Source organism: Pinus tabuliformis, chromosome J (genome assembly GCF_031772625.1).
Source record: "Pinus tabuliformis cultivar Carrire ecotype Pingquan chromosome J, CPIR1, whole genome shotgun sequence".
In the NCBI taxonomy this organism is placed as follows: domain Eukaryota; kingdom Viridiplantae; phylum Streptophyta; class Pinopsida; order Pinales; family Pinaceae; genus Pinus; species Pinus tabuliformis.
The window spans coordinates 1,554,817,792-1,554,844,730 of record NC_142295.1 but is presented as its reverse complement, the minus strand read 5'-3'; the positions used below and the strand labels follow the sequence as shown (position 1 = coordinate 1,554,844,730).

Below are 26,939 nucleotides of genomic sequence, written 5' to 3'. Positions count from 1 at the left end.
TTATTGTAACAACTTCTCTTCTGTATATAGATATATATGAAGTTGATATCAACATAAATTAGTTATTTTAAATCTCCTGTTGAAACATTTTTGAAAAGTATAAGATTTAAATATTTTTCTCACACATTTTTTTTAATTCTAATTACATTATAACATATTCATTTTTTTTATTGTAGTCGACACTATTTTTTCTATTTAGAGCATAATTTTTATTTTTATTTTAAAGGCACGTGTCAACTCAACGGACGAACAAACTTACACACCCCCTCATACCACGTTGTAGAATGAGCCTCTTGTCTCAATAAAATGAAAATTCACTTAAATAAAATAAAAGGGAGAAGCTTCTAGAGTGAGAATAAAATAATAAAATAAAAGTGCTTCTAGAAGGCTAGAGATATATCCATCAAATCTTTAAAATGAGGGGAAGCAAGTCATTTGGGATATCTTGGATTTGAAATATTTTCTCATGGAGTGTTTTAGTGAACTTGATTTTCAAGTTCAGAGAGCCCTAGGATGAAAACCCTTGGGTTTCTTAGTGTTGGACAAAACCCTAACTCACTAATGTAGAGATTTGATCCAAAAATCTCATAAAGCTTCACTGACATCAATTAGTGAGTAGATCTAGAGCATATTTGTGGATTGAAGTGGGGATCACTCAGGAGTCAGATTTCCATTTTGGGCTTCATTTCTAGTATTTTGAGGAGCTATTGTCAGTCATTTGTTGTTATTTGTAACAGGTTCATATAATATACTAAGGTTGAATTTAGCCGCTTTTGCGATTATTTCTCATGTTTATTTTGAGTTGTTGTATTTATGGGTTTTCATATTGCTTCTTGTGCCAAAACTTTAATGGTGTAAATTCTGCTATTAGATTGGTTTTTAAATAAAGAAAATTTTTATTGCAAAATTCCAAAAAATTTAGTCTATTTATTTTTCAGAATATTAAAATGGTATAAGAGATGGTTTTCCTTCCATCCTTAGGGATTGAGTAGTGGAAGGATTATCATCTACTTCTGAAACGAGAAATTTTAATGCAGGTTGCAGGAGTCAAAATTGTCATTGTGCCAAGGCTGAATTTCATATCTCCAGTGGGTCAAATTCGTTGTTTGCAGTGGTACTACCCTTCGTGTAGCAATCGAGTGTTTTACTAAATCGTGTGACGTGTAACTAAGCACCATACTATGCAAATCAGGAGTTGAAGATTCATGTGCTACCCCGATCGGAGTTTTCCAAATTGAATCCTATCTAGATTTTCATTGAGCCAATCAAGCTAAGTCTCATCGTTTAACTGGGCAGAGATGCACATTGCTACAACACGTCAATGCAAAATATTTAATATTGTTGATCAAAAAAACCACGACATGAGTTCGTTTTCGCATAAAAAAGAACAAATTCAATGCAGCCATAAACGAAGAAGTAAGTCAATCTCAAACTTTATTCCAGTTGTGGTATCGCGATATCCCAAGCTGGTCGCTAAGATTCATCAAGAAAACCCCGCATTTTGAATGTACATCGAGGATTTGGTGTAAATTGCATTGCTTTGTATTTATCAACTAAATAAAAAGACACCCTACGCAAAGAACGTGTTTAGAACTGCAGTCTTATCAAATGTTGGGGATCGAATGCAATTGAATGGTGTATGGATTGCACGAAGGTTGTTCGTGTTATCAGTTTTCAATAATTAAAGAGCTTGTGTGCAAATGGAGTGACAGAGCGATGTGTGTTGAACCCACGATTGAAGAATGTGTGTCGAAAAGTTACCCAGTATACCTAGTCCATGGTTTTGAATGGTGTTAATAGCTTACAATCTGGTCCGTCGAGTGATGTTTAAGGCACGTTAATTTAATGTTGTGCCTTGAATCAGTCAAATTTTATTGGAAGTGTGAACGATTTGCCGCTAATGCAAACCCTTATAGCAGAGCGCATTTGTTAGGAGTGTGATTGATCAAGGAAAAAGGCTCTGTGTGTAATGTATAATCGCTAAATTTGTGTGCTCTGAAAGCAATATTGAGTTTTCAATGAATTAGGAGTTGTGCGCACCTGTCAAGTTAGTATGCTAAATGTGTAATAGCAAGGTGCGAAAGGAAAAGACGGTTCTCAGTGGGAGGCATATACCAATGTGTGGTTGTAGAGTGCATATGCAGTGTGCAAAAGGTCCAATGAGCAATCTGAAGATTAAATACGTATGTCCTGCATTTGGATCAGTTCGTTGATGTGTTGACAGAGCAATACCTATGTGTGAGATTGATAGACTAGAATAGTGTGATGGCAGAAGTTTGAAGGTTGATAGCGTTGTATTGATGATCATGGAGGCAGAGTAGAGTGTGGATCGAAGTGTGTGTTAACCACTACGTGTCAACGACCCACAGCAGTACACCCCCTTTTTTCGCAAAAGGGATTTCGCAAAAGGGATAGCGCCTGATCGACATGTCCATGCCATTCAACTATCATCATCAACCTGATCATCATGTTATGTTGTAAACCCTCTTTGCATGTGTAAATTGTAAATAATCTCAGCAAATCTGTGTCGTATATGTAATTACCTAGGTAAACCTAATTTTTTGGTGACAATCTGCATTCCAGGAGGTTTTTTGTCTCACCAATCCATTCTCGGATAGTCAGCAAAGTTTTCCTTCAGCCTTCCCAAAGCCGAAATGGATTTTGTAACTGGGATCTTAGGGGAGTCCTAGTGTTCTAGATCGAGTCTATATAAAAGTGATTTGGGAATAATCCTAACTATTTCGTTATGTTATTTTATTACAAATTGTTTGATCTACTAGATTATATTTGTGTCACGGAACTGGGTAGTTTGTGAGGGTCATTTTCAGATGGGTTTTCCCCCTTGAGATGTAAAAAATGTCAAAATCATGATGTAAAGGATCTTGAGGGTTGGAAAAATAATTTATCCCCTCATAGGTTAATTAATTAAATTTTCTACCCAAAATTAATTAAAATCCTAAGCCAGAAATTTAATTAATTCTAGGTCCCAGGTAAATTTAAATTCTTCGAAGACAAAATTCGTTGGTCCTTAAAAATTAAATTTTAAGAGGTCCAAGGACTAAGGTTAATTGATTATTTTGCTAAATTTTATGCCTTTGGTCCCTGGGGTTAAGTCAAAGTCAGTTAAGTGAAAGTCAAAATTTTCAGGAAATTAATTCAAAAATTTAATTTTTGAATTAATTAAAATGCATTTAATTGAAAAATTCAAAATTTCCTCAATATTCAAAATTTTGACGGATGAGATTAAAAGAAATTTTGATCCTCATCAGCAGTCGAGATTGCCTTGACACGGATCACTCGAACTAGCCATTGGCGGATTTATCTTTAAATAGGAGGTCATTTGTTAGTGAATATCATCCGATCTCTAGATCGTGTACTAAGCTCTCAAGCTCTCTTGTATACTTTTTTGAATTAATGCAAAAGTCTTTGGGGTTTCAACATGTTGTAGTGTTCCTCTTCATGAATTTATGGTAACATTGTTATAATTTCTGCTTAATATTATGTGAAAACTATTAATCAACAGCTCTCTTAGAATAATCTGAATACAGGTATCTTATTCAGTTTGTTGTATCTAGGGTAACATTTTTAATTTTGATTAAAGTAGTAGGTATCTCTATTTCTTCAGAATTTTGGATCGTGTATTAAGCTCTCAAGCTCTCTTGTATACTTTTTTGAATTAATGCAAAAGTCTTTGGGATTTCAACGTGTTGTAGTGTTCTTCTTCATGAATTTATGGTAACATTGTTTTAATTTCTACTTAATATTATGTGAAAACTATTAATCAATAGCTCTCTTAGAATAATCTGAATATAGGTATCTTATTCAGTTTTTTGGATCTAGGATAACATTTTTAATTTTGATTGAAGTAGCAGGTATCTCTATTTCTTCAGAATTTTATTGTTGTTCTATTTCTCTACTTGATTTGATGGTTGATCTAATGTTTGCAGAAGATCTCTCTGGTTCTCATTGAGCGTTTGGGGATAGTCTTCGATTGGACCAACCAACTCTCAACACATATTTTCTGAAGAGCCTACTTCATATAAGCCTCAGGATTTATCTAACAATAATATTTTTTCTGCAGAGTGTTTTTGGGCTAGTACCTCTCTAAAATTTCAAAATCTTTTAAATATTTTGTGGAAATTTTGATAAATCTGGCTATTAAGAGCCTTAGATCATTAGATCTGGGAGCAGAGTTGGACTCATACTCCTCAGATCTGATAGATCTGTAAATTATTTATATAGATCTGCTATTTACTTGTGTAGATCTGAAAATTTGTAACATAATTTTTAATTTTAACTCTTGGGTTTTTGGGATTTTCTTTATTTTGTACATATTGGGTATTGGGTTTTTCTCTTTTCATTTATGCAGAAATAGATCTGAGAAATCAGCCAAGAAAATCTTCAAATCTGAGCTAGATCTAGACCCTGGAGGGCAAGATCTGGGCTCAAAGATTGTTTGCAGGAATAGATCTGAGAAATCAGCCAAGTAAATCTTCAGATCTGAGCTAGATCTAGACCCTGGAGGGCAAGATCTGGGCTCAAAGATTGTTTGCAGGAATAGATATGAGAAATTAGCTAATTAAAACTTCAGATCTGAGCTAGATCTAGACCCTGGAGGGCAAGATCTGGGCTCAAAGATTGTTTGTAGGAATAGATCTAAGAAATCGGCCAAGTAAATCTTCAGATCTGAAATTTTTTCATGCAAATCTAGGGGTTTTGAGACAGATCTAAGCCCTGGAGGGCAATATCTTATCCCAAATCTTTTTACAAGGCCAGCCATTAAAGTTTTTGCAATAAATCTGAAGATCTGAAGCAAAATAAATTTTTTCAGAACAAGGGTTTCAAGTTTTGGGGCTTCTAAGCCCAGATTTGCCTTCTCCTAGCCCAACGCTAGTTCTATTGGGCCTAGATTCCCTTTGCTCCATTTCTTATTTAAATATTTGATTTTCTGAAGCTAATCATTGGTGGGTTTTTGCAGAAAGTTTGGTAAAAGTTTGTGTTTTAGATATTGAAATTTTTTTGGCAACTTGGGCAAGTGATCTTCAAGGCCTGGGACCTAAGGGTTTGATCTCTAAACCATATTTTTCCTCACTGTTTGCTACAACAGTCATATACCTTTTTAATAGTGGTGAAAAACACATCTAAGTGGTTTGAAATTAACTAAAAAATTGCTAAATACATTAATAAGTCATTTATGTTTGATGTGTATCAAGAATTTGGCCTAAATCTACATTTTGGGTGATTGTTATCTCTGAATAATTCTGTTTCTGAAGTCTAAAATATAACAATGGCAAAATTTCATGTGGGTTAGCCTAAAATCAGTTCTTAAGTTGTCTAATACATTAAGGAATTACTTTCTTGAGTTGGGCATTCATCATTAGGCTTATTTCATGTTTTAATTGTTGGTTGTAATAAGTATATCAGATCTCACATAATTCTGCAAATCACATCATAACAGGTTGAAAATTTTTTATAATTCATGTGGGCAAGTTTGGAAAAATTTCGGTAAAATTTTCTCATAAAAATATCATTGATAGCTTACTGTTTTCATTGTCATATTGTTGTTGTCATAAATTTTTCCTACTGCTGTCCTAAAATTTAATTTCTGAAAATTAAGTACTCTGTCATAAAATTGTGATAAATTGCATATCCTTTGTTTCATAAACTAAGTATTTTTTTTAGCATCTGTTGGCATTGATATCGAATTGCAATGTTGTTTTTGTTCTCTTTGAGCTAAATTGTATCAAGAAGATTTGTAATAAGCTGGTGTAGATTTGAAATAAGCTGGTGTTTTAACGATAGTATCTTCAAGAGTTTATTTTCTAAGTCTTCATCTAAGAAAAGGGGAGCATTTCATTTGGGTAATTGAGGGCTTTTGCGGCATAAGTGTTTTCCCATTCTCGAGTCTAACTCCATCTCATCTTCCGGTGCATTTGCATATAAGTTAACTTTGCATAGATAAAATGTACTTCCAAGCATAAGCTTGGTCGATAGACAGATAGATCTCCATCCGTCTTTCTTGAGAAGCTTGTTTTAATAGTACTTAAAACAGTGACCTTGCAGTCGTCAGAGCCACAGTGCTTTGCAGCGCCGGAGGCACCAGGTATGTTAGAATTTCAAGAGAGGTATCGTTAATCACACCTTAGTGTGCTTCTCCTGACCTTCTCTCTGCCAATTACTAAGAAATCAAGCTCAACATAGATAGGATTGAAGGGTTCACATTTAAATAGGCATTTAACTAAAATTAACCAAGATTCTTGCATCTCACATTAGTTTTAGGATTTGCATTTCATATAAAATAGTCATTCATCTAAGCAGCAATTACTAATCGATTACTTGGTCTTAATTTCCCTAACAAGATCGTTGACTCCATAAGGCGCTGGTTATGAACTAGCAAGAAGGTTGGTTGAGCGAAACATAAGTCTATTCAAAGGGAAGCTGACCAAGGAGGAACTGATGAGGATGCAAATTTGTCCATCTAATCACTTGATAGTGTTGGTGAAAACAAGGATGTAAAGGTTCAAACAAGCAACAAGAACGAATTAATGAGGAAAAATCTTTGCTTAAGTTGCAAGGGACATTGGATGCCTAATCACTCATGCTTGGGTAAAATAGTAGAGATGATAGGGGTAGAACAAAAGGGGATTCCTTCTGATAATTCTGATGAGGATGAAATGAGTTCTTCTACTATAGTTGAGTCCAAGAAAGACTTGAGGGATGAGCCACTAGTGATGATCCAGCTTGAAGAGCACTCAAAGGAGCATGAACATGAGAAATATGGCATGCCTAGTGTGCATTATGAGTCCTCTTTGGAGAGCCCATTGAAAGCTCAAGTTCGAGTCGTGGTCAAAGAAGTTGAACATCCATCTTTGCGGCAGCCATTGATGAGGTGCAAGTAGGTGCAAGGCATCCAGTAGGGCTACAGGACTTCCAAATGATAGCCACCAGGAGAAGGTTGAGCATCTGAAGACAACTATTATGACAATGAAGAAGAAGACCTGGACACTTTGAGACACCATCTTGTAGTAGATCAGTGAGCTTGAGGTCCTTCGAGCTAGGCATGCCAAGACCGCTGCCAAGCTTTCCAGTATTGCGGGACACCTAAAATCCCTAGCAAGGCAACAAGAGGAGTATACTTGTGAGTTTCAGAATAACCCTCTTCAAGAGTACATTGATAGGGCTTGCAAAACCATCAACCCACCTCTGTAAATTGGAGAGAAAGAAGAAAAATTTTATAGTTGGACCTTGTGGGTTGAGCAGGCAAAGCCTTCTAGATGGGTTTTTCAAGTTGACCAAGATCAAGCGATAGGACAACAGTTTAGGAGCATCCCAGTTAGAATCAAAATGGCACAACATCAGTGCGGTAGGATTGTTTCTCATGTGGGTATTTATACACCAGATCCATGTTAGGGAATGGATTGGACAGAAGTGATGAGTTGGTATCCTACTGAGTGGATAATTTATTAAGCATCATAGATAGTCACGGGCATAGCACAGCATGAGCCCTTAGACATGGGCAACGAGGGACGACCAAGGTGGGGTTTGAATCCAGGTAGATCTATTGGTGGCAGGTTGAGTCAAAGGTTTGTTTGGGATCCAAGTATTGAGGGATTCGTTCATAATTGGGTGGCACGGAGGCATGACGTGACACAATGGTTCATATGGGATCCTAGTATTGGTGTACAAATGCCTTTACAATTGGCAGATGTGGATTGCTTGAGGGCAAAGAGTCTTGGGGCTCGAGGATTTGTAATATCCTTTTCTTGGTTTCCGTTATGATGCAATTAAGATGGATTTCCCAAGTCTGTGTCAACCAGGTTATAGGAGCAAGATTATGTCATCAATGGGGACGAGTTTTATGGAGTCTGACAAGGTTCGCTTGTATATTTCATCATCGGGGTCAGTTTCGTACAGTTTATTCTTGGTTCGTCGCATTCCAACAATTCACGTAAAACTGGGTGATTTCAAGCATATTTTAATTGAATACGCTAAAGGTGTTCCTTGGAACAGATTATTTGGAGAAACAACTTAGTGCAATAGCTCGTTGGAACCTGGATGAAGAGATCTACAAGATGGGATGATGAAAAGTGACTTTCAGTGGTCAGAGATATCAGAGGGAGATTTACCATTTTCCAAGATTAAAAGTGACTTAAATAAAATAAAATGAAAATTCACTTAAATAAAATAAAAGGGAGAGGCTTCTAGAGTGGGAATAAAATAATAACATAAAAGTGCTTCTAGAAGGTTGAACAGAAATCCATCAAATCTTTAAAATGAGGAAAGGAAGTCATTTGGGATATCTTGGATTTGGAATATTTTCTCTTGCAGAGTTTTGGTGAACTTGGTTTTCAAGTTCAGAGTGCCCTAGAACGAAAACCTTTAGGTTTCTTGGTGTGTTGGATGAAACCCCAACTCACTCGTGGAGATTTCATCCAAAAATCTCACAGAGTTTCATCGGCATCAGTTGGTGAGCAGATCTGGGGCAAATTTGTGGATTGGAGTGGGGATCATTCGGGCTTCGTTTCAAGTATTTTGAGCAATTGTCAACAATTTGTTGTTATTTGTAACAGGTTCATATAAGATATAAGGCTGAATTTAGCCGAGTTTGCAACTATTTCTCATATTTATTTTGAGTTGTTGTATTTCTAGGTTTCCATACTGCTTGTTGTGTCAAAAATTTAATGGTGTAAATTGTGTTATTGGATTGGTTTCCAAATTTATAATTAAAGAAAAAAAATTGGTGCAAAATTCTGGAAATTTTAGTCTATATTTTTCAGAATATTACAAAATATGACATCCTGAATAGTTCCTATCTTCCTTTGCCTCGAAATGTAGAGCATGTACGACTTTGAGATCTCATTATATCCAACAAAAACCCTCTAAAATGAGGTCTCCAACTTAGTCCTCTTCTCTGGTGCAATGTGGACATACAATCAACTAACAAAGATGCGAAGATGGCTCACCTTCAGTCTCACCCCTATAAATGCCTCCTTAGGAGACTTGTCCTCCATTGCCCTATGAGGACTCCTTTTCTATAGGTACACTATTGCATTACAAGCCTCCGCCCACAAGAACATAGGCAAGTCTTAATCATGGATCATTGCCTTTGCTACTCCAAGTATGGTCCTATTCTTCCTCTCTACCACTCCATTCTACTGCGGATTGTAGGGCACTATCAGTTCTTTCTTGATTCTTGCCTCCCTGTAGAAACCCTTGAACTCATTGGAGGTATACCCTCCCCCATTGCCTAATCTCGAGACTTTGATCTTCTTTGTAATCTAGTTTTCCATAAGAGCTTTAAACTTTTGAAAGTGATCGTACATCCCTAGCATTGAAGAAATAAATCCATGTCCTCCTCGAATAGTCATCTATAAAGGTCACAAAATAACGAGTACATAGGACCACAAACATCGAAATGCACCAAATCCAACACTCCTTGGACCTGGCCTCGCTGTTACAAAACATTGTTTGGCATGCTTGCCAAGCGCACATCCTTTGCACACACCATCCTACACCACATTGAACTTCAGAAAACCAATGAACATCTCTCGTAACAGTGGTAGAGCACTATAGTGTAGATGCCCCATCCTTTTGTGCCAAAAGCTCACTCTGGTTGTCACTGTCATGTACAAGGCCTTTACTGGTTGTACTCTCAACAGATATAGGTTGCTCTCTCTTTGTCACCTATCACTCACCTCATGCTAGGATCATCTCCTTTCACACTGATAGATACCTCACCTCCCATGAAACTAATCTCAAGTCCTTATAGCCGAAATGAAAAGCAAGTTCATCTCCAACCCAAGTACATACAATACTTCCTTCACCTCCATAGGACTCCCAGAGTTTAGCTAGAACCATATCCTACCAATACCCTCCACTTCATACCTAGCATTATCACCAAGCTACACATGACAATCACATTTCTCCTTGGCCATACTGGTTAAGAGGTCACAAGATCCTATCATACGATGAGAAGCTTTGTTGTCCACAAACCATACACCACGAGTCATGGTCCCTGAAAGACATGACACTAATGCAAGCTCCTTCTGGAATTTCTCAGCTAAATCATCCATTGTGCAGATGCAACTATTGATGTCTTCCCTTGCCTTTCTTTCCTTGCCCAGCAAGAGCAAGTTTCTCATCTCCACCTCCACCTCCACCTCTACATTGTCCATTAGATATTGAACTCTCCCATATCTCCTTTTGGATGAAGTCATCCCACAACCAAGTCCAATCAAGAAGCTTATATTGAGCAGGGATACCTATTACAAAGGTAGCCCATTGCTTGGTACAACCACTCAAGGCTATTTTGACAAGTTCATCCTTGCCCATGACTTCCACGACTTCCCCAACAGCTGACAGTTCATCACGAACCTATTGGATCTTGTAAAGTATGAGGCTACAGTTGCAGATAAGTTCATCCTTAGGTTTCTTAGTTTCCCTCTTAGCACCATCTTCCTGTTTTGGTTGTTACTTTGGTATAGGACCATCAATGTTGACCACATTTGGTGCATTGTATGCTTCCCTAATATGGGATGGATTATCTGATCCTTCACAGTATCCAATATGATCCCTCTAGCTTTCACATCCTTCAGATTACGTTCGACTGCTTCTGTAGGATCTGAAGGAACTTTGATCTCTTTTTCTACAAGTTCCCCCATGCTATTTTCCATCAGAAAAATGGTGATCCTCTCCTTCCATGGGCTGAAGTTTGTAGCCCCCTCCAACTTGTCTCCAAATCTCAAACTAGATGATGCCATCTCACCAAAACGATTTCAGCCACAAAACCCTTGCTGCAAAATTATCAAAAAAAATGTTGTTGTTTGAAACCCATGTCCAGTGATCTTCCTTCACAAAACTTGCTTGACCTGCTTATGATACCATGTTAATTTTTCAAATACCAGTTTCAAATTTAATGTCTCATGCAGTTATTTTACACTCAAAAATTATTTCACCCAGTAAACGAATATTTTCGCAGTAAAAGAAAATCTGAAAACTACAAAGAAAAGATTCTTTGGCACTTAACAAATAGCAATAGAAAATATTTCTGAAAATGAACCCAAAAGAATTAGCCAAGAAAAATAACAGACACTAACCCTCCAACTACCCATCATTTAATTTCTCAAAGAAATCATGGGCTCCCTAACAAGGGAAATTGGACCTCATAATTTTAATTTACAAGAAAATTACAGCAAAACCTGAGATAATTCTTCTAGCAAAATCAACAACCCACATGGCCTCCTCAAGCCCATCCACATCCACAAACGATTGTTGGTTGTCTAAATAATGCAAGCCCCTACTAATCTATTCAGCTACAGAATATTATCCTATTGTCATTTTCCTTCTTCCTTAGCCTTTGTGAATCTCTCACAAAAATCTGCAATATTACTCTTGCAAATTATTTAGAAAATCTCTTTATGAATTTCCCTCTTGCTTGTGTTCTGTCTTCATCATCTCCCTTCTGCTACTTTTATGATTCTCCATAGACCAAATCCCTAATCTCCAAAGTGATTGAGTGTTAGGATTAAATCCTAGCTTTCTTTGATCAACGAGGGAGATTAGATCTAAGTCACTTAAATAATTAATTATTTGTCCTTAAAAAACATTAGCCCAAGTCAACATTAATCAAATAATTTATCAATGTACTTTTTCTTAAGTTAAAACTAAGGAGATCATATCAGTTCCTCCTCTTAAACAATCACCTAAAGAGGACTTCTTCTGCATGCAAGACACCAGCCTATCCATAAGACCTTCCTAAGCTACAAAATCAACAAGATCTCAGTTCCTACACGCCATAACCCACCCTGGGATGACCAAGCCAATCACCTCATACTTCCCTGTTGATCCATTGGGTCACTACAACAGGTGGTAGGCAAAGTTCCAAAGGGTACCAGACTAAAAAAAAGGTGAGACCCCAGGTTTCTCCTCAACTTCCCCCTCTAGGAGATCAACCGATATTATTGAGAAAAGCTTGGAGGTGTTGGAAGTTGGAACATACATCAAGCCACATGTTCTCAGAGTGTTAGAGTAATCACCTCCAAACAGATCTAGAGTAGAGCGCCTCCTGCCCATCAAACTAGTACCTAGTTCCAAAGGAGCAGCCAGAGATCCATTCGGAGTTTCCTTCTTTCAACCTCAAATGCTAGGAATCTCCCTCACTCATACAACCCCCCTCGATCATACAGCCAAACCCTCTGATGGTTCCATATAACCTCGACAACAAGCTAGTGCCCAGATCTCCCCCCTTGTCCTCTGCCATCAAACTCAGGAGACTTTGACATCATCTGATCTTTCTCTATCTCAACAGGTCCTTGAGTTGCCCACCTTTCCAGTTTTGGACAAACTCATTTAGTATTTTGTATCACCATACCTATGTCACAGTTTTTTACATATGTTTTGATGTTATGCTTATGTAGTTTTCTTTCTTCATATTATTTTAGATATTTAATAGTTGTGCTTGCACACCAACATTATATTCATACTTGTACTCTTCAGGCCCATTGAGCTCCTTCTGTAGACATTCATCGAACATTAATAAAATCATCTTATCTCACTAATAGACAATGTATGACAACAAAAAGTATAAAATTTTGTTCACAAAATTATAACTGATATGTTGCACAAAGACTATGATAGTCAGAATACGATGGAAATTTGTGCTTATATAAACATGAAACATGAACTCCACAGAATATTCAATTTTGTGTCAAGATTGCATTCAAGCTCTCTGGATAGGACTTTGAGCCAAGGTTGGGGGAGCGCCCTCCCCCCCCTCACGATCCCGCTCCCAATTTGCGCATCAGGCGAGAGCAACTCGGGAGCGCATTCTCGACCAAAAAAAAAATCACTCCCTGGTTTTTTCGGGAGCGAATTAGGGAGCGCCGCTCCCGCCACTCTGGGAGCAATTTTTTCAATGGGAGAGCGATCGCTCCCGACCGCTCCCCCATTGAAAAAATCGCTCCCATCCAGCGAAAAGGAAGCCCGCACGACCGAGAGGGAGGGCGACGACAGCATAGAGGGGGAAAGGGAGAGAAAAGGGGACAAGAGAGAGGGAAAGGGGGGGGGATAAATAGACCCTCTCCCCTCCCATTATTCACTTCATCCATTGAGAGAGCAAGAGAGTTTGGAGCAAGAGAGAGTTTGAAGCTTGGAGAGAGGAGCTTGGAGGAGTTTGAGGAGCTTGCAAGGGGAGATTGGAGCTTGAGATTGAAGGCCAAAGAGGTAGGATCTACACTCTAATCTAGCACTTTTGTTTTATGTTCATTGCTAAATAAATAAATAATCTATTTCCCATTCCCATTCATCCATTTTTTTGCAGATTCAAAACTTCAAATTTCAAACATCATGGTTATATGGCTTGGCATGTTCCTCTTCTTGGTTCCTTTTTTGCTTATTATGGTGTTGGAAAGTAGAAAAAGGAGGGTTGAACATGAAGAAGAGGATGAAGAAGTGGGTTATAGTGGATTTGATGAAAACCCAGAGTACTTTGGTGAGGAGGAAGAGATTGAACATGATTCAACCCAAAAAACTAAACAAGACCAAACCCCATTGTGGAAAATTGTTTCTAGGTCTGAAACAGGGAAAGGGGTTGGAACAACTAAATTTCATTGCCCCCATTGCAACAATACTTACACAAGTTCATACACCCGTGCCAGAAGGCACCTCTATGGGAAAAGGCCATGGGATGGAGATAAACAAACAGGAATCAAAACTTGTGCAAGTGTGTCAGCAACAGATAGAGCCAAATATAAGGGAAGAGGAGGAAGTCTAATACAAATCTAACAAATCAAAGGGTTTTTTTGAAAATAGCTCACAACCACATCAACATGCACGAAGAACTCCTTCAAGATCCTCCCATGGCAGCAGATATGGAGGCACAGGGTCACCAAACATCTCTTTAAGGCTTAGAACCATATCAAATTTCCTTGATGAAGGGTATAGGAATGATGTGGATTCAAAAGTTTATCGGTTTCTCTATGCATGTGGGATACCATTCAATGTTCTCCAATCACCTTATTGGCATGAAATAGTTTCTACCATAAATGATGTCCCTAAAGGATACAAGAGCCCTGGGCATGACAAGGCTAGAACCATTGGACTTAATCATGAAAAAGCAAAAATATCACATACTTTGGGTAGAATGACAAATTCTTGGACTGAGCAGGGGGTGTCCATTGTATCTGATGGATGGAAAAATGTAAAAGGCAAGCCATTGATAAGTGTTCTTGTTGTGTCTGTCAGTGGTGCCATCTTTCTTTCAACATATGATTATTCAGATAAGTTCAAGACCGCCATCAACATTGCAAAACCATTTACTTGAAACAATTGAACATATTGGGCCATACAATGTCATCCAAGTCATCATTGATAATGCTGCTAATTATAAGGCAGCGGGAGCAATTATTGAGGATAAATACCCCAGCATATTTTGGTTTGGGGGTTTGGTTCACACAATGAACCTTTTGCTGCATGATATTATTAAGAAAAGAAACCAAAAATACAAATGGATTGGTGATTTGTACAAGAGAGGCAAACAAATGATAAAATTTATTACAAATCATAGCAATACCCATGGGCTTTTCCGCAGTCACTCAAGATTGGAGTTGTTGAAGATTGCGAAGACTAGATTTGCTAGCTATTACCTCACCTTCAAGCGCCTTTTGAAGGTAAAAGAGTCATTGGCTAGCATGGTATCAAGTCCACACTAACAGGTTTTAAAGGACAGGGCTACAAATGCAGCTGACAAGCAAGGTTTTGAACGGGTGGAGGAGATCGCTCTTGATGGTCTGTTTTGGGCACGTGTGAGGCAAATATGTGAATTCACCAAGCCCATTTATCACATGATTCATTTTGCAGATACAAATAAACCGGTGATTGGGGAGGTGTATGAGCAGATGGATACCATGTTGGGGCAAATAAAAGATATTCTTCAGAAAGATGATCCCAACTTGTATACAGTATTTCACGATTGTGTGTGTACACGATGGAAAAAACAGTGTTCCACTACATGCTTTGGCGTATATCCTTACGCCAAAATACCACTCTCCATCTTGGTTGGGCCAACCTGCACCTGGGGGTGGGATTAGGGTCAAACCCCATATAGATGAAGAGGTATCCTACAAGATATTTGGAAGCATTAGAAAATTTGGTACCTGACAGGGTGGAGTGTACTAATGTGCATCTTGAATTAGGCAGATACTTCAACTGCACTGGTTTGTTTGGTTCTTTGCATGCAATGGAAGATAGAGATGGTGGAAAGCATATGGCGGCATGGGACTTTTGCCAAAATTGGCAAAAAATGTTCTCTCACAGGTTGTAAATACTTCTTCTACAGAGAGGTGTTGGAGCACCTACAGCTTCATACATAATGTGAGAAGAAACAGACTCAATGAAAACCGGGCAGAAAGCTTGGTTTATCTGCACTACAACTTGAGGTTGTTGAGTCATTACTGTGATTGGGCTTATGAGGATCTGACATATAAAATTTGGTACAACCACCCAGAGGACGATAATTTGGAGGATGTCACTATACATCTTGAAGAATTGGAAGAAGAGCCTATGAGAGATGAAGATGAAAGAACAACCATGCCACCCCCACCATCCAGTAGCGGTGCTAGTGCTCTAGTTCCAAGTATTGTTCCTTTGTTGCCGACATCTCCTCCATCTACATCCTCACGTGGAGGGCATGTGGCTTCTGGTTTTGATCGTGGGACTGTGCGGGAGGAGACTCCTAGAATACCACCACGATCTGCTCAGAAATTAGACATTTCTTGTGGCGGCAAGAGGAAGTTGTAGATAATAGATTTACTTGTCTTTTGAATTTTCTAGTTTCTAGTAGTTTTAATAAATGTTGACTCTTTCATATTTATTATGATATTTTTTGTAAACAATATATGATTGTGACAATTTAAGTTTGAAGCTTGAAGTTGGTAATTATAACTCGTTGGTAATGAATTATGAATATGATGCTTCGTGAAAGTTGAAAGTTGTTTCAAATCATGTTAGATATTCTTTGTTGTAATGGTTACACTTAACTTACAAGTACAACTTTGGTGATCAATTATGATAAATGTTATATATTGAATTTTGAAAGCTTGAAACTTCAAGATTGATGAATCATGAGACTCAGTATGTTGTATGTTACTAACTTGTGGAGGTGGTTGATGAAGATTATAACTTCTAGATGATTGTTGTTATATGGTTCAATCTATGTTTTTTATGTTTTTTATATCTAATGCATATATATATATATATATATATATATCACTCCCCGAATCGCTCCCAAACCGGGAGCTTCTGAAAATGTCGCTCCCGCTCCCGCTCCTCGTTTTTTGAGCTTTATAAAATGTGTATTTTAGCTTAGGCATCCTTCATTCAAGGGTTGACTCATGCACAATCCTTGAAATTTTAACCATATTTACTGGATCCTGGGGCAGTTGCTCAACAGGTTTCTGATTTGTGATAAACCCAACAACAAAGAAATTTTCAAGGAAAATCGATGTTCTACATCACCAAAGAAAAGTGCAAAAACTAAATGATTCTTTTCTTCTGATGAAGCTGAAGAAAAGTCACAAGTGACACAACAGGGCTCACTCAGGTCCTTGTAGGCAAGAGAAAATAGCATCAAAGTGTCTACACTCTATACTAATGTACAATTAAGAATAGTACTATCTAATGGACCACAATGAATGGCCATTTTATCTATGTGGCAAAGTGCATATTAGTTTTGGAGTTATTTCCAGATAAAAAATGATTACTTGCAAACACTGATTGTTTATATACAGCACAAGCGACGTAGTCTGCCTTTAGAGAACCAGTCAAAAATGAGCATGTAATCAAGAGCTCTATAAACTTTCTGAAAAAGGCCTGTAATTCAAAAAAAACTCTTGACAGGAAAAGTTTATTTCCAATGCAAAAATTAAACATTATAGAAGTTTAAATTTTGGCCTGGGTTTCTCTATGAAGAAGCTTGAAAATTGGCTGAGATTCTTAAGAAAGCTCCCCAACAACTATAGAAGTGTGTGTGCAAGCATTTGGTATCATCCATGCACACATGTTTTAAGGAGGTAATGGAAAGGAAATAGCTTAGAATTGCACCTGAAGGTACTTTATCAGAATTTGCTGTTGCACTTTTTGCAGGACAATCATTAAGAGGTGAAGGCGTAGAATTTGATGTCATTGGCATTAGATCACCTTTTGCTTTCTGTGGCCGTCGCTTGTGGTTGAACCAGCCTAATACCTGTAGCGCATTTTAAATCAATCACAACTAAATATTTAACACTTGTAATACCTATTGGCATAATCAATCAAGATTTAATAAAAGTGTTACAGGACCTGCTTTGCTTGTACAGGAACTTTTCCAGCTCGTTCAGGTGCAGCACTGCATCTTATACAAAGCATTCGTTATGATTACTCAAAAAAGCACTTTATCTGGAGCATGAGTCAAGCCTACATACTTCCAACATCAACAATAAAATTGTATTTTACAGCTATCCATGGGAGATCACTCATGGCCTGTGGAGCCAATAAAATATTTAGAACTAAAATGTTGATTGTTACCAAAGACATTACTTCCAAAGCTTTTCAAGATCAAGCTAGATTGCATTTGGATTGAAAGATCTTAAAAGCATCGGTTGATACATAAATTAAATTACTTGAACTTCTCGGCAAGGGACTGGACGACATCCTGAGCAGGGGTTGCACCCTTGATTTCTTCTAGGGCTTTTTCCATCTGTTCAACCTTCTCAAAACAAGTCCACAAAAAAGAACATGACAGAGTAAGTCATTAAAGGAATCTAGGAAGGAGATTAAGAATAAATTCTAAAAGTGTGCACTTAGCTAAACTCCTGAAACAAGGCATGTGATGTTGATTTGACAATATTTAGTATTATCAGAGTACTATCTCATATACTGGAAAAAAGGAATCAATACTTGGTCAATGTTCCACTGAGTTTCCATGAAAAGAGAGTGGAGAAATGTATCCAGGGGACATGTGGTAACAACCCCCAAATTTTAGGGAACGTCATAGAGGACATGGTGTCTCCAACAAAGGGGGTCTCACCCATAATACTAAGAAATATAAATTAAAATATATGAAAACCGAAAATATCATTCATTGAAATCTTGTACTGTTATACATAACAATGCAACCATAACATTTATCATTACGTGTAACCAAAATTATCAGAATTGGAACCAGTCAAGATCTGACCAGTATGGAATCAGAACCAACCAGTGTAACAGTCTACTAAAAAACACATACAATATGCAAAATTATATATATATATATATATATATATTGCTATGTTAAAGCTTAGTATTTGCTATATACATAAGCAAGCATTGCATATTTGGTGTTCAATTGTTTAGATTTACATTGATGTGAGTGAATATAGCAAAATAGAATAAAGTGTCAGACACTATATGTATCCTGTTACCCCTCATGTCAATAGGGGTACATACATTTTTACACTTCGCATTATCATTATTGTAAGCCTGAGGTCACAAGTCAAAAGCCTTGTAAAAATCATACAAGTCTTTGTATGTAAATATTCTAGGCTTTGTGATGGTCAGCCATGGTCTGTCACTTTGGGCTAAGTTCTTCTCTTTGTCCTGTATAGGATCAAGGCACTATGAATAGATCTCAAAAGGACTCATGGTTCAAAGGAGCCTTGGTTTATGTAGAGGGTGATCACCGATGTATGGGCTAGTCCAACCCACATCAGGGTGCACCTATGTCTTACAGTATGGTTATTTGTGTTATTGAGTCTGTATGTGGCCTTGACCTTGGCACAGTATTCCTCAGACAGTTCTCAACATGGAAGTCTCACAAATTTAGCACATTCGCATCTCCCGAGGCAGTTTTTGTTTCCCGAAAGTAAAAAAAAATCAGTTGGGTCTCAAAATGCTTAAAATAATAAGATGAAATGCCATGTTGAAATTTCTCCAACTAGTGAAGGCATGATGCAAAAAGGAGTGGTCAAAATTGGTCAAAGGGCCTGTGAAGCTTCCAAGTGGCAAAACAAGGGCAAGACCTGTCATACTTTTTCATGCATTACATCAAGTTTGGCCTACAAGATGAGAGAAACAAACCCCATGGGGAAAATTTCTAGAATTCCTTAGGGTATTACAGATCTCATGATTAGGCATGATGACATGCAATATATGGTGATGATGTGGCAAAGCAAGGCACTATTCTAGCCAATGTGACTCAAGGAAAATTTTGGGGCTAAATTTCACAGATGGGCTAATTTTCCATGCTTTTTCCAAAGAATATTCGCTAATTTCCATTTTTTCAAAAAATAATTTTGCCCAAATTTTATAGGATAAAATTATTTTACCTTAAAACTTGCCAAAATTTTATAGAGACCATATAAAATAATTAGAAATTTGAATATTTTTACAAAAATATTCACCAAACATTTTATATTTCACATACAGGGACTAGTAACATATGCCATGGATTTTACAATTTAAAATAAATTTCCATCTTTAAAATTTTCCTTGATGGGGCTAGTGACAGTGGAAATCAAGGCAAAAGACACTAGGACATGGGAGATCAAAGCTAAAGGTGGCAAGTTCGGATTACTACTAGTCATTTGGACCAAAAATGGTAGTAATTTGAGGTCAAAGGTAGCCATTGCAAGGTCAAGAGGTGAACATTATTCGACCATATGTTAGCAAATTGAGCTTTAAGGCACCAAATCATACCATTTTCTAAGCAAGTTGAGTTGTTTTCCTAGCTGTTAGTGGAACGTTGAGCTTCAAAGGTGGAACATTAAGCATGTTTGGGCTACTATTCCTGATCTCTACAACTTTCGGGTCAAAGGCAAAGGAAATGTTAGATTACTAAGGGACTTGTGAGCCAAGTCGAACCCCCTCAATGGGAAAAAGCATTGTAATCTAAGATTTTTATTAGAAATCTTACTTAGTCTCAGCCATGTGGACAACAAGTAAATTATTTTCCTAGAGAAAATCAACTATTCATTATCTAGTCGTTAAATAGAAATTATAAAAGGCTAGCCTCTCCTCTAGTTGAAGGTGTTGTTGATTTGTGAGATTTTAATACGATAATTTAGAGTTTCATGTTTGCAAGCACCTTGTTATTATTGTGTGTTGGTTTTCCTATTTTAAGTTCCCTTGATATATGTTGTAATTGTTGAGAAATCTAGGGGCAGTTAGAATAGGTGATTTCTCTTACTTTGATAGCTGCTTGTGATAAATTTTTACTTAACTTGATCAGCTTCTTCTTACACTTGATTATTATTAGTGTTTTCAATGTTCCACGGGGACGCGTCCCCCAAGGGGATGCACCCCGGCGCTCCCCCATGCTTCCGAGCTGGGAAAACTCCTAGGAAACATTTCCCCCACGTCCCCTTTTTGGGGAAACTACGGGGGGACGTTTTTTTCTGGCGACAAAACATGACTCCTTCAAAGGGGACACAAGGGGGACGCAAGGGGGACGGGGGGACGCCGAGGGGACGCAAGGGGGACGCATATGTGTCCCCCCATTTTTTTGTCTAATAATTTTTTTAAGCATTAAAAATTTCAAAAAATACAAATTTAAATATATGAAAAAAATAAAATAAATAAATAAACAAAAAAATGAAACTATATTCGAACTTATAATTTGTCAAAACTTGATTATTTTTAAAGTAAATAAATTAGTTAAATTATATTAAAATTTAAAACTTAAAAAAAAACAACAATAAAAAAAGTATATTAAAACTTAAAACTTAATAATTTTTAATATTATTTAGTAATTTTTGAGAAATTTACTAGTATTTGATTGCTTAGTGCTTTCTATTTTTACTTTTAGATTAGTATTCTATGGCTATTTTAGACTTCAACAAAATGTCATTGTCATTTTCATATGATAAATTTACTTTTTATCGTTTTTGAAAATTTGATGTGCATTGCATAATTTCAATTGTCAAATGACGAATTTATTAATTTGATTTAGATGTACCTTGCATCATGCCAAATGATCATTGATAATTCATAAATGATAATAGTCTAATATGTAATGATAATCATATTTAGTCTTTAGATGTACATTTCATAATTACTAAGATTTTCTGTTTAGTTATTGACATATTTTTGGGATTTTATTTTTTTATTTTTATATATTAAACTTTTAATAATTTTTATGACTTTGACATCCCCCATTTCCCTGAAAATTCCCTAAATTTTGGGGTTTCTTATATACATCCCCCTTGTGCGTATCCCCGCTCTCGTGTTTCCCTGTCCCGGAAACTCGGTGGAACTTTGGTTTTCTATCATCAAACAGCTATCAAACAATGAAGACCAATAACACAAGAGGGCACAAGATATAGGGTATCAGCCAGGGCCAAAACCTCTCCTCTTGAGAGGAAAACCCACAAGAATTCTTCTCTTCTTGTAGAAATCTTCAAATGACAAATTCCAGGACCTAAGATAAGACCAAGTCAACCTTTCTCCTTGATGAGCTTTCTTTCCAGCAATTCTGATCCCAGCGACTTCGACCCCAGCAGTTTCTTCAGCAACTTCAAACCCAACAGTTTCTTCAACAACTTCAACCCCAACAATTTCTTCAGCAACTTCAACCCCAGTGATTTCTTTTGCAACTTCGACCCCAGCAATTTCTTCTACAACTTCAACCCCGGCAATTTCTTCTGCAACTTCGACTTGCCCAACAACTTTCCAGTACTTCGACTTACCCAGAAACTTTCTAGCACTTCGACTTGCCTAGCAACTTTAGAAACACCAACACAAGAGAGAGAGAGAGATCCAAAAACGTCAATCTCGCTTGCCTTCTTCTTATTCTTGATTTCGCCCTTTTCCAACTACTTCCTTGAGGAGATCGAACTTGCTTGTTTTCTATCCAAATGAGGTTAAGTTCCTTCTTATATATAGGCTTTCTAGGGGTACAAATTGCTTCCTTGAGGCCGACTTGATCTTTGATGTGGGTAGACTTGCTTAAGGCACCATGACAAGGTCTTGGAGGGTCTTCGACTCTAATTTGACTCAAATAAGTTTTTCTTTGCAATATGTAACACACCCAAATGGGTCTTCCATACATGACAATGACTCAATTGACTTGCAAACTAAATGACAGGCCCTAAACGCACTCAATGGGTGGTTGACCTAAAAATAAATTTCCCTTGAGCATGAAACCCATGCCTCAAGAATGACAATAATAAATGTCATTATGAAGACCGAACCTAGTTACATATATCAACTCTCCCTCTTAACTAGGGAGGCTTTCATAATTCATACAAGGTACTTGACATTCTCAAACTGAAGAAATTTCATAAGAAGAGACGAATTGGTGAGCCACCTCATAAGTTACTTCCTTAGCTTATCCCAAAGTATCTCATCATACCAACCAGCATTGTCACATAGCAAGGCCTTGACTAACAGCTCTATTTCTCCACAAGATCAGAGCTATTTCTCCACAAGATCAGAGCACAATGTTGGCGAGACCAATGACTGACAGACACCATCATCATTGTCTCTCAAGGCACATACCCCACCTGGGTGTTCACAAGTATGTCCTTTTAGGACAATTCCTATCTTGGAATAACACATCCTCAAGAAATTTCCTCTTCGACTACTCTTACATCTTGGATGCCCCACCATATCCTCAAAGAGTATCGAAATCAATCTCAAATGCTTACCCAATCCTCCATTATTTCTTCACAATATGAAGACAAGAATGATGTGTCTATCTCTCCCTCTCAACTAGGGAAGATATACTCATTCCTATAAAAGGAATATACCCAAACTCCCTCTTATCCAAGGACTTGTCCAAGCTCCCTCTTAACTAGGGACTTGATTCCAAGCTCCCTCTTAACTAGGGACTTGTTTCCAACAGCAACTCTCTGCTCTTTGGTGGAGATCATGGTACCTTCAGTTGCTTGTAGAGCTCCTCCTTTCGATGTCATGAATTTCATCTTCATCATTATGGAGCCTTCATCTTCTAGGTTTTCTTCGTAGGGCATCAGCCATCCATCACTTTCCTTCACAAACCATATCAGTCATGTCATCCTTCTCTTCATTGGAAAGTGATCTTCTAGTCCACATTTAGCTTTTCTTCATTCAACTACCTCTTCAAGCCATGTTACTTTCAGGATCTTCCATCCATTCCCATGAGTACTAGTTGTAGGTGACATCTACAACTCTCTTTCGGTAGCCCTGTATTAACCCAACCAGATGTTGTTCAAAAATAAAAATGAACATCAAATCAAAGTTACCTTTTATGATGGCCTTTCATCATGACATCTGCTTGCTTGCAACATCAACATCTTGCATATTCATAAACACATATCCAAAACATTTAATGTCAAGGATCTCCTTCCTTATCAGAGTCTTCATACCTTCTTTATGGAGATGTCATATTCAATTCTTTTAGTCATAGATGTTGATTACTTATCTTATGTGACTATAGTTGCGTCTTTCACGAACTCTTCTTCCTTTATTCACATATTGCTTCCCAGGAATTTCTATACATAGTCCCTTCATCTTGTCAACCACCTCATATTCCATATGAGGACATATTATGTTGATTTTATCTTATCAATATGTGAACTACTTCAAGGTATACACCTTCATGCATCAAGAAGAGATTCTTCTTTTTCCATCATGCTCATAAGATAGAGCATTCAACTATGTTGTCTGCAATTATATGATGACATGACTTAATCTATCAAGTACATACATACTTCTTTTCTCTTTTGGTCATCTAGACTTCCTTTGGCAGCTTCCTTTCCTTTCTTGAAAGTACTTCAACCATGTTGCACTCCTATGTCATCATACCATCATCCTTTTAAACAAAGGATCCCACGCATGGTGGAATGTAGACCATCAGCGAGACACTTGCTTCTTCCAAGTACAGGTGAATCCTTTTAAACAAAGGATCCCACACAAGGTGGAATGTAGACCATCAGCAAGACACTTGCTTCTTCCAAGTAGAGGTGAAGCTTCTAATGAAGATTCCAATGGAGGATCTTGTTTATCTTCTAATGAAGATTCCAATGGAGGATCTTTTACTAAGATGTATCCTGTCATACTTATAATGCTTCTCATCTTGAGAGTAATCTTTAAATCAATCTTTAAATCAAAGTAGAGGTCTTTTAACTTCCTACTTCTCCTTGTTATGCATCTAAGAAACCTTAATAGTGAAGATATATCCCTATGGATTTCCTCTCATCAAGTTCTTCCACTTCTTCAATGATATGGGCTTCATTCCTTTCTTTCCTTTTCTTGTTGTCCTTCTTGAATTTAAGACAATCTCTCCTGCCCATATTCCTGACAACCATAGCATTGGATCTTCGACATATCAATCTTCTTCTTCTTGACCAAACTTCCCAAACTTTCCTTTCCCCATAGCCATGGCTGCAAATGCTTGAACTTGTTCGCTAGGTCCTACATCGCTTTTTGCCTTCAACCTAGTTTATGCTATCTTACACAATGACCAAATTTCATTGAATGGGGTGGCTTCCTTCTTTCCTTAGATGCTTGATGCAAAGTTGCCCCATTCATCAAGTAGTGCATTGAGCACCACGATGGTCATATCTTAAATCAGACATTATTTCCCCCAACTCTTGCAGTCGGTCTCGTATTTGTGACACCCTCATAAGATATGAGGCTATCCCTTCTTCCTTTGATACCTTCATCTTATATAGGTCAGTTCTCAAAGATATTTCTTCTCCTGTATTGCTTACAAAGAACAATTCTACCAACTTGTCATAGATGTCTTTTGACTTCTCCAATTTTGCTACATAGGGGATGAGAGAATCCTTGATTGACTCTATAAGGATTCTTTGAGCCCTTATTTCCCCCTTCATATATTTCACTAGAGCTTGAGTTTCCTCTTTTGGTGGTTCGACGATTAAACCCTTAACATGTCCAATGACTTCATTTTCTATGAGGACCAAATATGTCCTCTTCTTCAAGGAAATTTGATGACCCAACCAATTTATTGCTTTCCTTGCAGAATGAAGTCGTTTTGATAGTTGATTAAGTCATAGATATAAGGATACTTGTCAAGTGAAGATGCTCCTTTGATGGTGATATCTTCAACTCGATGCCTTCTTGATTTTGATGATGATGTTTACTTCCTTGAAGCAGTGTTTTAAAAGCTGGCCGACACGGAACCAACTCGGCCGAGTTGGTCCGAGCCGGTTAAAAAATTTGCGACTCGGCCGTCGAACGGGTTCGGTCAGCCGAGTCCGTATCAACTCGACCGGGTCAATTCATGCGGCCAATAAACCCCAAAAACGCAAAAAAAAAAATTCTTTTTTTATGTTTTTTCTAAGTGTGGGGGACTCCAAATAGTTTTATTAATTGGTTTTTTGGTCTTTGGGGTCCATTCCCCTCTCCTAGTATTGATATGCTATTCAAATTTCATGGTAATGTTTACATTCTCCTTAACATTACCATGGAATGACTCGGGATGTTTGAGAGTGGTTCCGGCCTCATTGGATTTCATATGGAGAAAGTAGAATTTTAGATTTCATTCAAAATCTAGCAGACTTATCAGTTTTTCAGGATTTCAGGAATAGGGGATTGCAATGTTTCCATTGAATTTTGTCATGTATTAGGGTATGGACTCGTATTTAATCAAGAGCACCAATCCCTCTATGTACCTTGATGTTAGTGACATTGGGTTGTCGAACTCCTCCGGGATTCGCTCCCAAACCAGGAGCTTCTGAAAATGTCGCTCCCGCTCCCGTTTTCGCTCTCACTCCCCACTTTCGCTCTCGCTCCCAAGTAACACTGAGCCAGATGATGTTGGCAACTCTAGCAGTAGCCAGTAGTACTAGTCACAGACTTTTGTTGTAGAGGCCATTTATAGCCTCCTTGGTTATCTGTTTTTGTTTTGATCTCTATATCATCATCGTGTATGTATTGGGCAATGCACTGGGTGCCATTTTGATATATAATGGATATATTCATGAGCCTACTTTGATCATATGTTGTCTTCTATCTATATTCTAATGTTGTGTGTTTTGAAACATGATTGAAAATCTTTAAAATTATGTATTTTTTACAACGACCGAGTCATTGAAATCGAGCCGGCCAAGTCGATACCGAGTCGGAGTCAGAGTCGGAGTCGACCCTCAGCGAAGTCGAAGTCGGAGTTTTAAAACATTGCCTTGAAGATGACAATGCTTCTTGTAGAGATGTCCTTCTTCAAATATGCTTGTGATGAGATTCTTGATTCAAATGAGGGAGAACAATTTGATTCCTTTGATGATGATGGCAACGCTTCCTTGAGATGGAAACTTCAAGATGCTTCAAATGTGTAGTCCTTTGAGTGGAGGAAGGGTCCTTGAGGTCTTTCTTTTCCTTAAGATGATAATTGTAAAATGTGTAAGTTTCCCAACTTCATGTGTGGAACCCTTCTTTGGATGAGCTAGGGTTTTCAGGCCTTCTTAGTTCCTTCCTTCAAGATGATGAGTGAATTAGTCCTTGATGATTTCCTTGTACTCAGCCCTTGTGTATCCCTTCTTGATGGTACGATGTCCTCTTTGATGTCTTGACTTTTCTTGATACTCCTTTTGATGATCCTTCTTCAAGTTGCCTTTCCTTGTCTTGTCACCTTAGCTCTCATACCATGCTGAGAAATCTAGGGGCAGCTAGAATAGGTGATTTCTCTTACTTTGATAACTGCTTGTGACATATTTTTACTTAACTTGATTAGCTTCTTCTTTCACTTGATTATTATTAGTGTTTTCTATCATCAAACAATGAATATCAATAACACAACAGGACACAAGATATAGGCTATCAGCTAAGGCCAAAACCTCTCCTATTCAAAGGAAAACCCACAAGAATTATTCTCTTCTTATAGAATCTTCAAATGACGAATTCCAAGACCTAAGAACCTTGACAACAATCCCTCCAAGACCAAGTCAACCTTTCTCCTTGATGAGATTTCTTTCCAGCAACTTCGA

General features: G+C 37.6%; 1 protein-coding gene across 2 annotated transcripts in view; it reads right to left on the bottom strand.

Moving 5' to 3' along the window:
- The window catches only part of LOC149233422 (protein SAWADEE HOMEODOMAIN HOMOLOG 2-like), a 118,115-nt gene that overhangs the window by 80,037 nt on the left and 11,139 nt on the right, over positions 1-26,939 (bottom strand). For both annotated transcript variants that reach the window (XM_089379750.1, XM_089379751.1), the window contains exons 3-5: positions 17,655-17,740; positions 17,335-17,380; positions 17,098-17,239 (exon numbers count right to left, since the gene is read on the bottom strand). In XM_089379750.1, the coding sequence (XP_089235876.1) occupies positions 17,098-17,239; positions 17,335-17,380; positions 17,655-17,740 (274 nt within the window). The remainder of the gene's footprint in view (positions 1-17,097; positions 17,240-17,334; positions 17,381-17,654; positions 17,741-26,939) is intronic.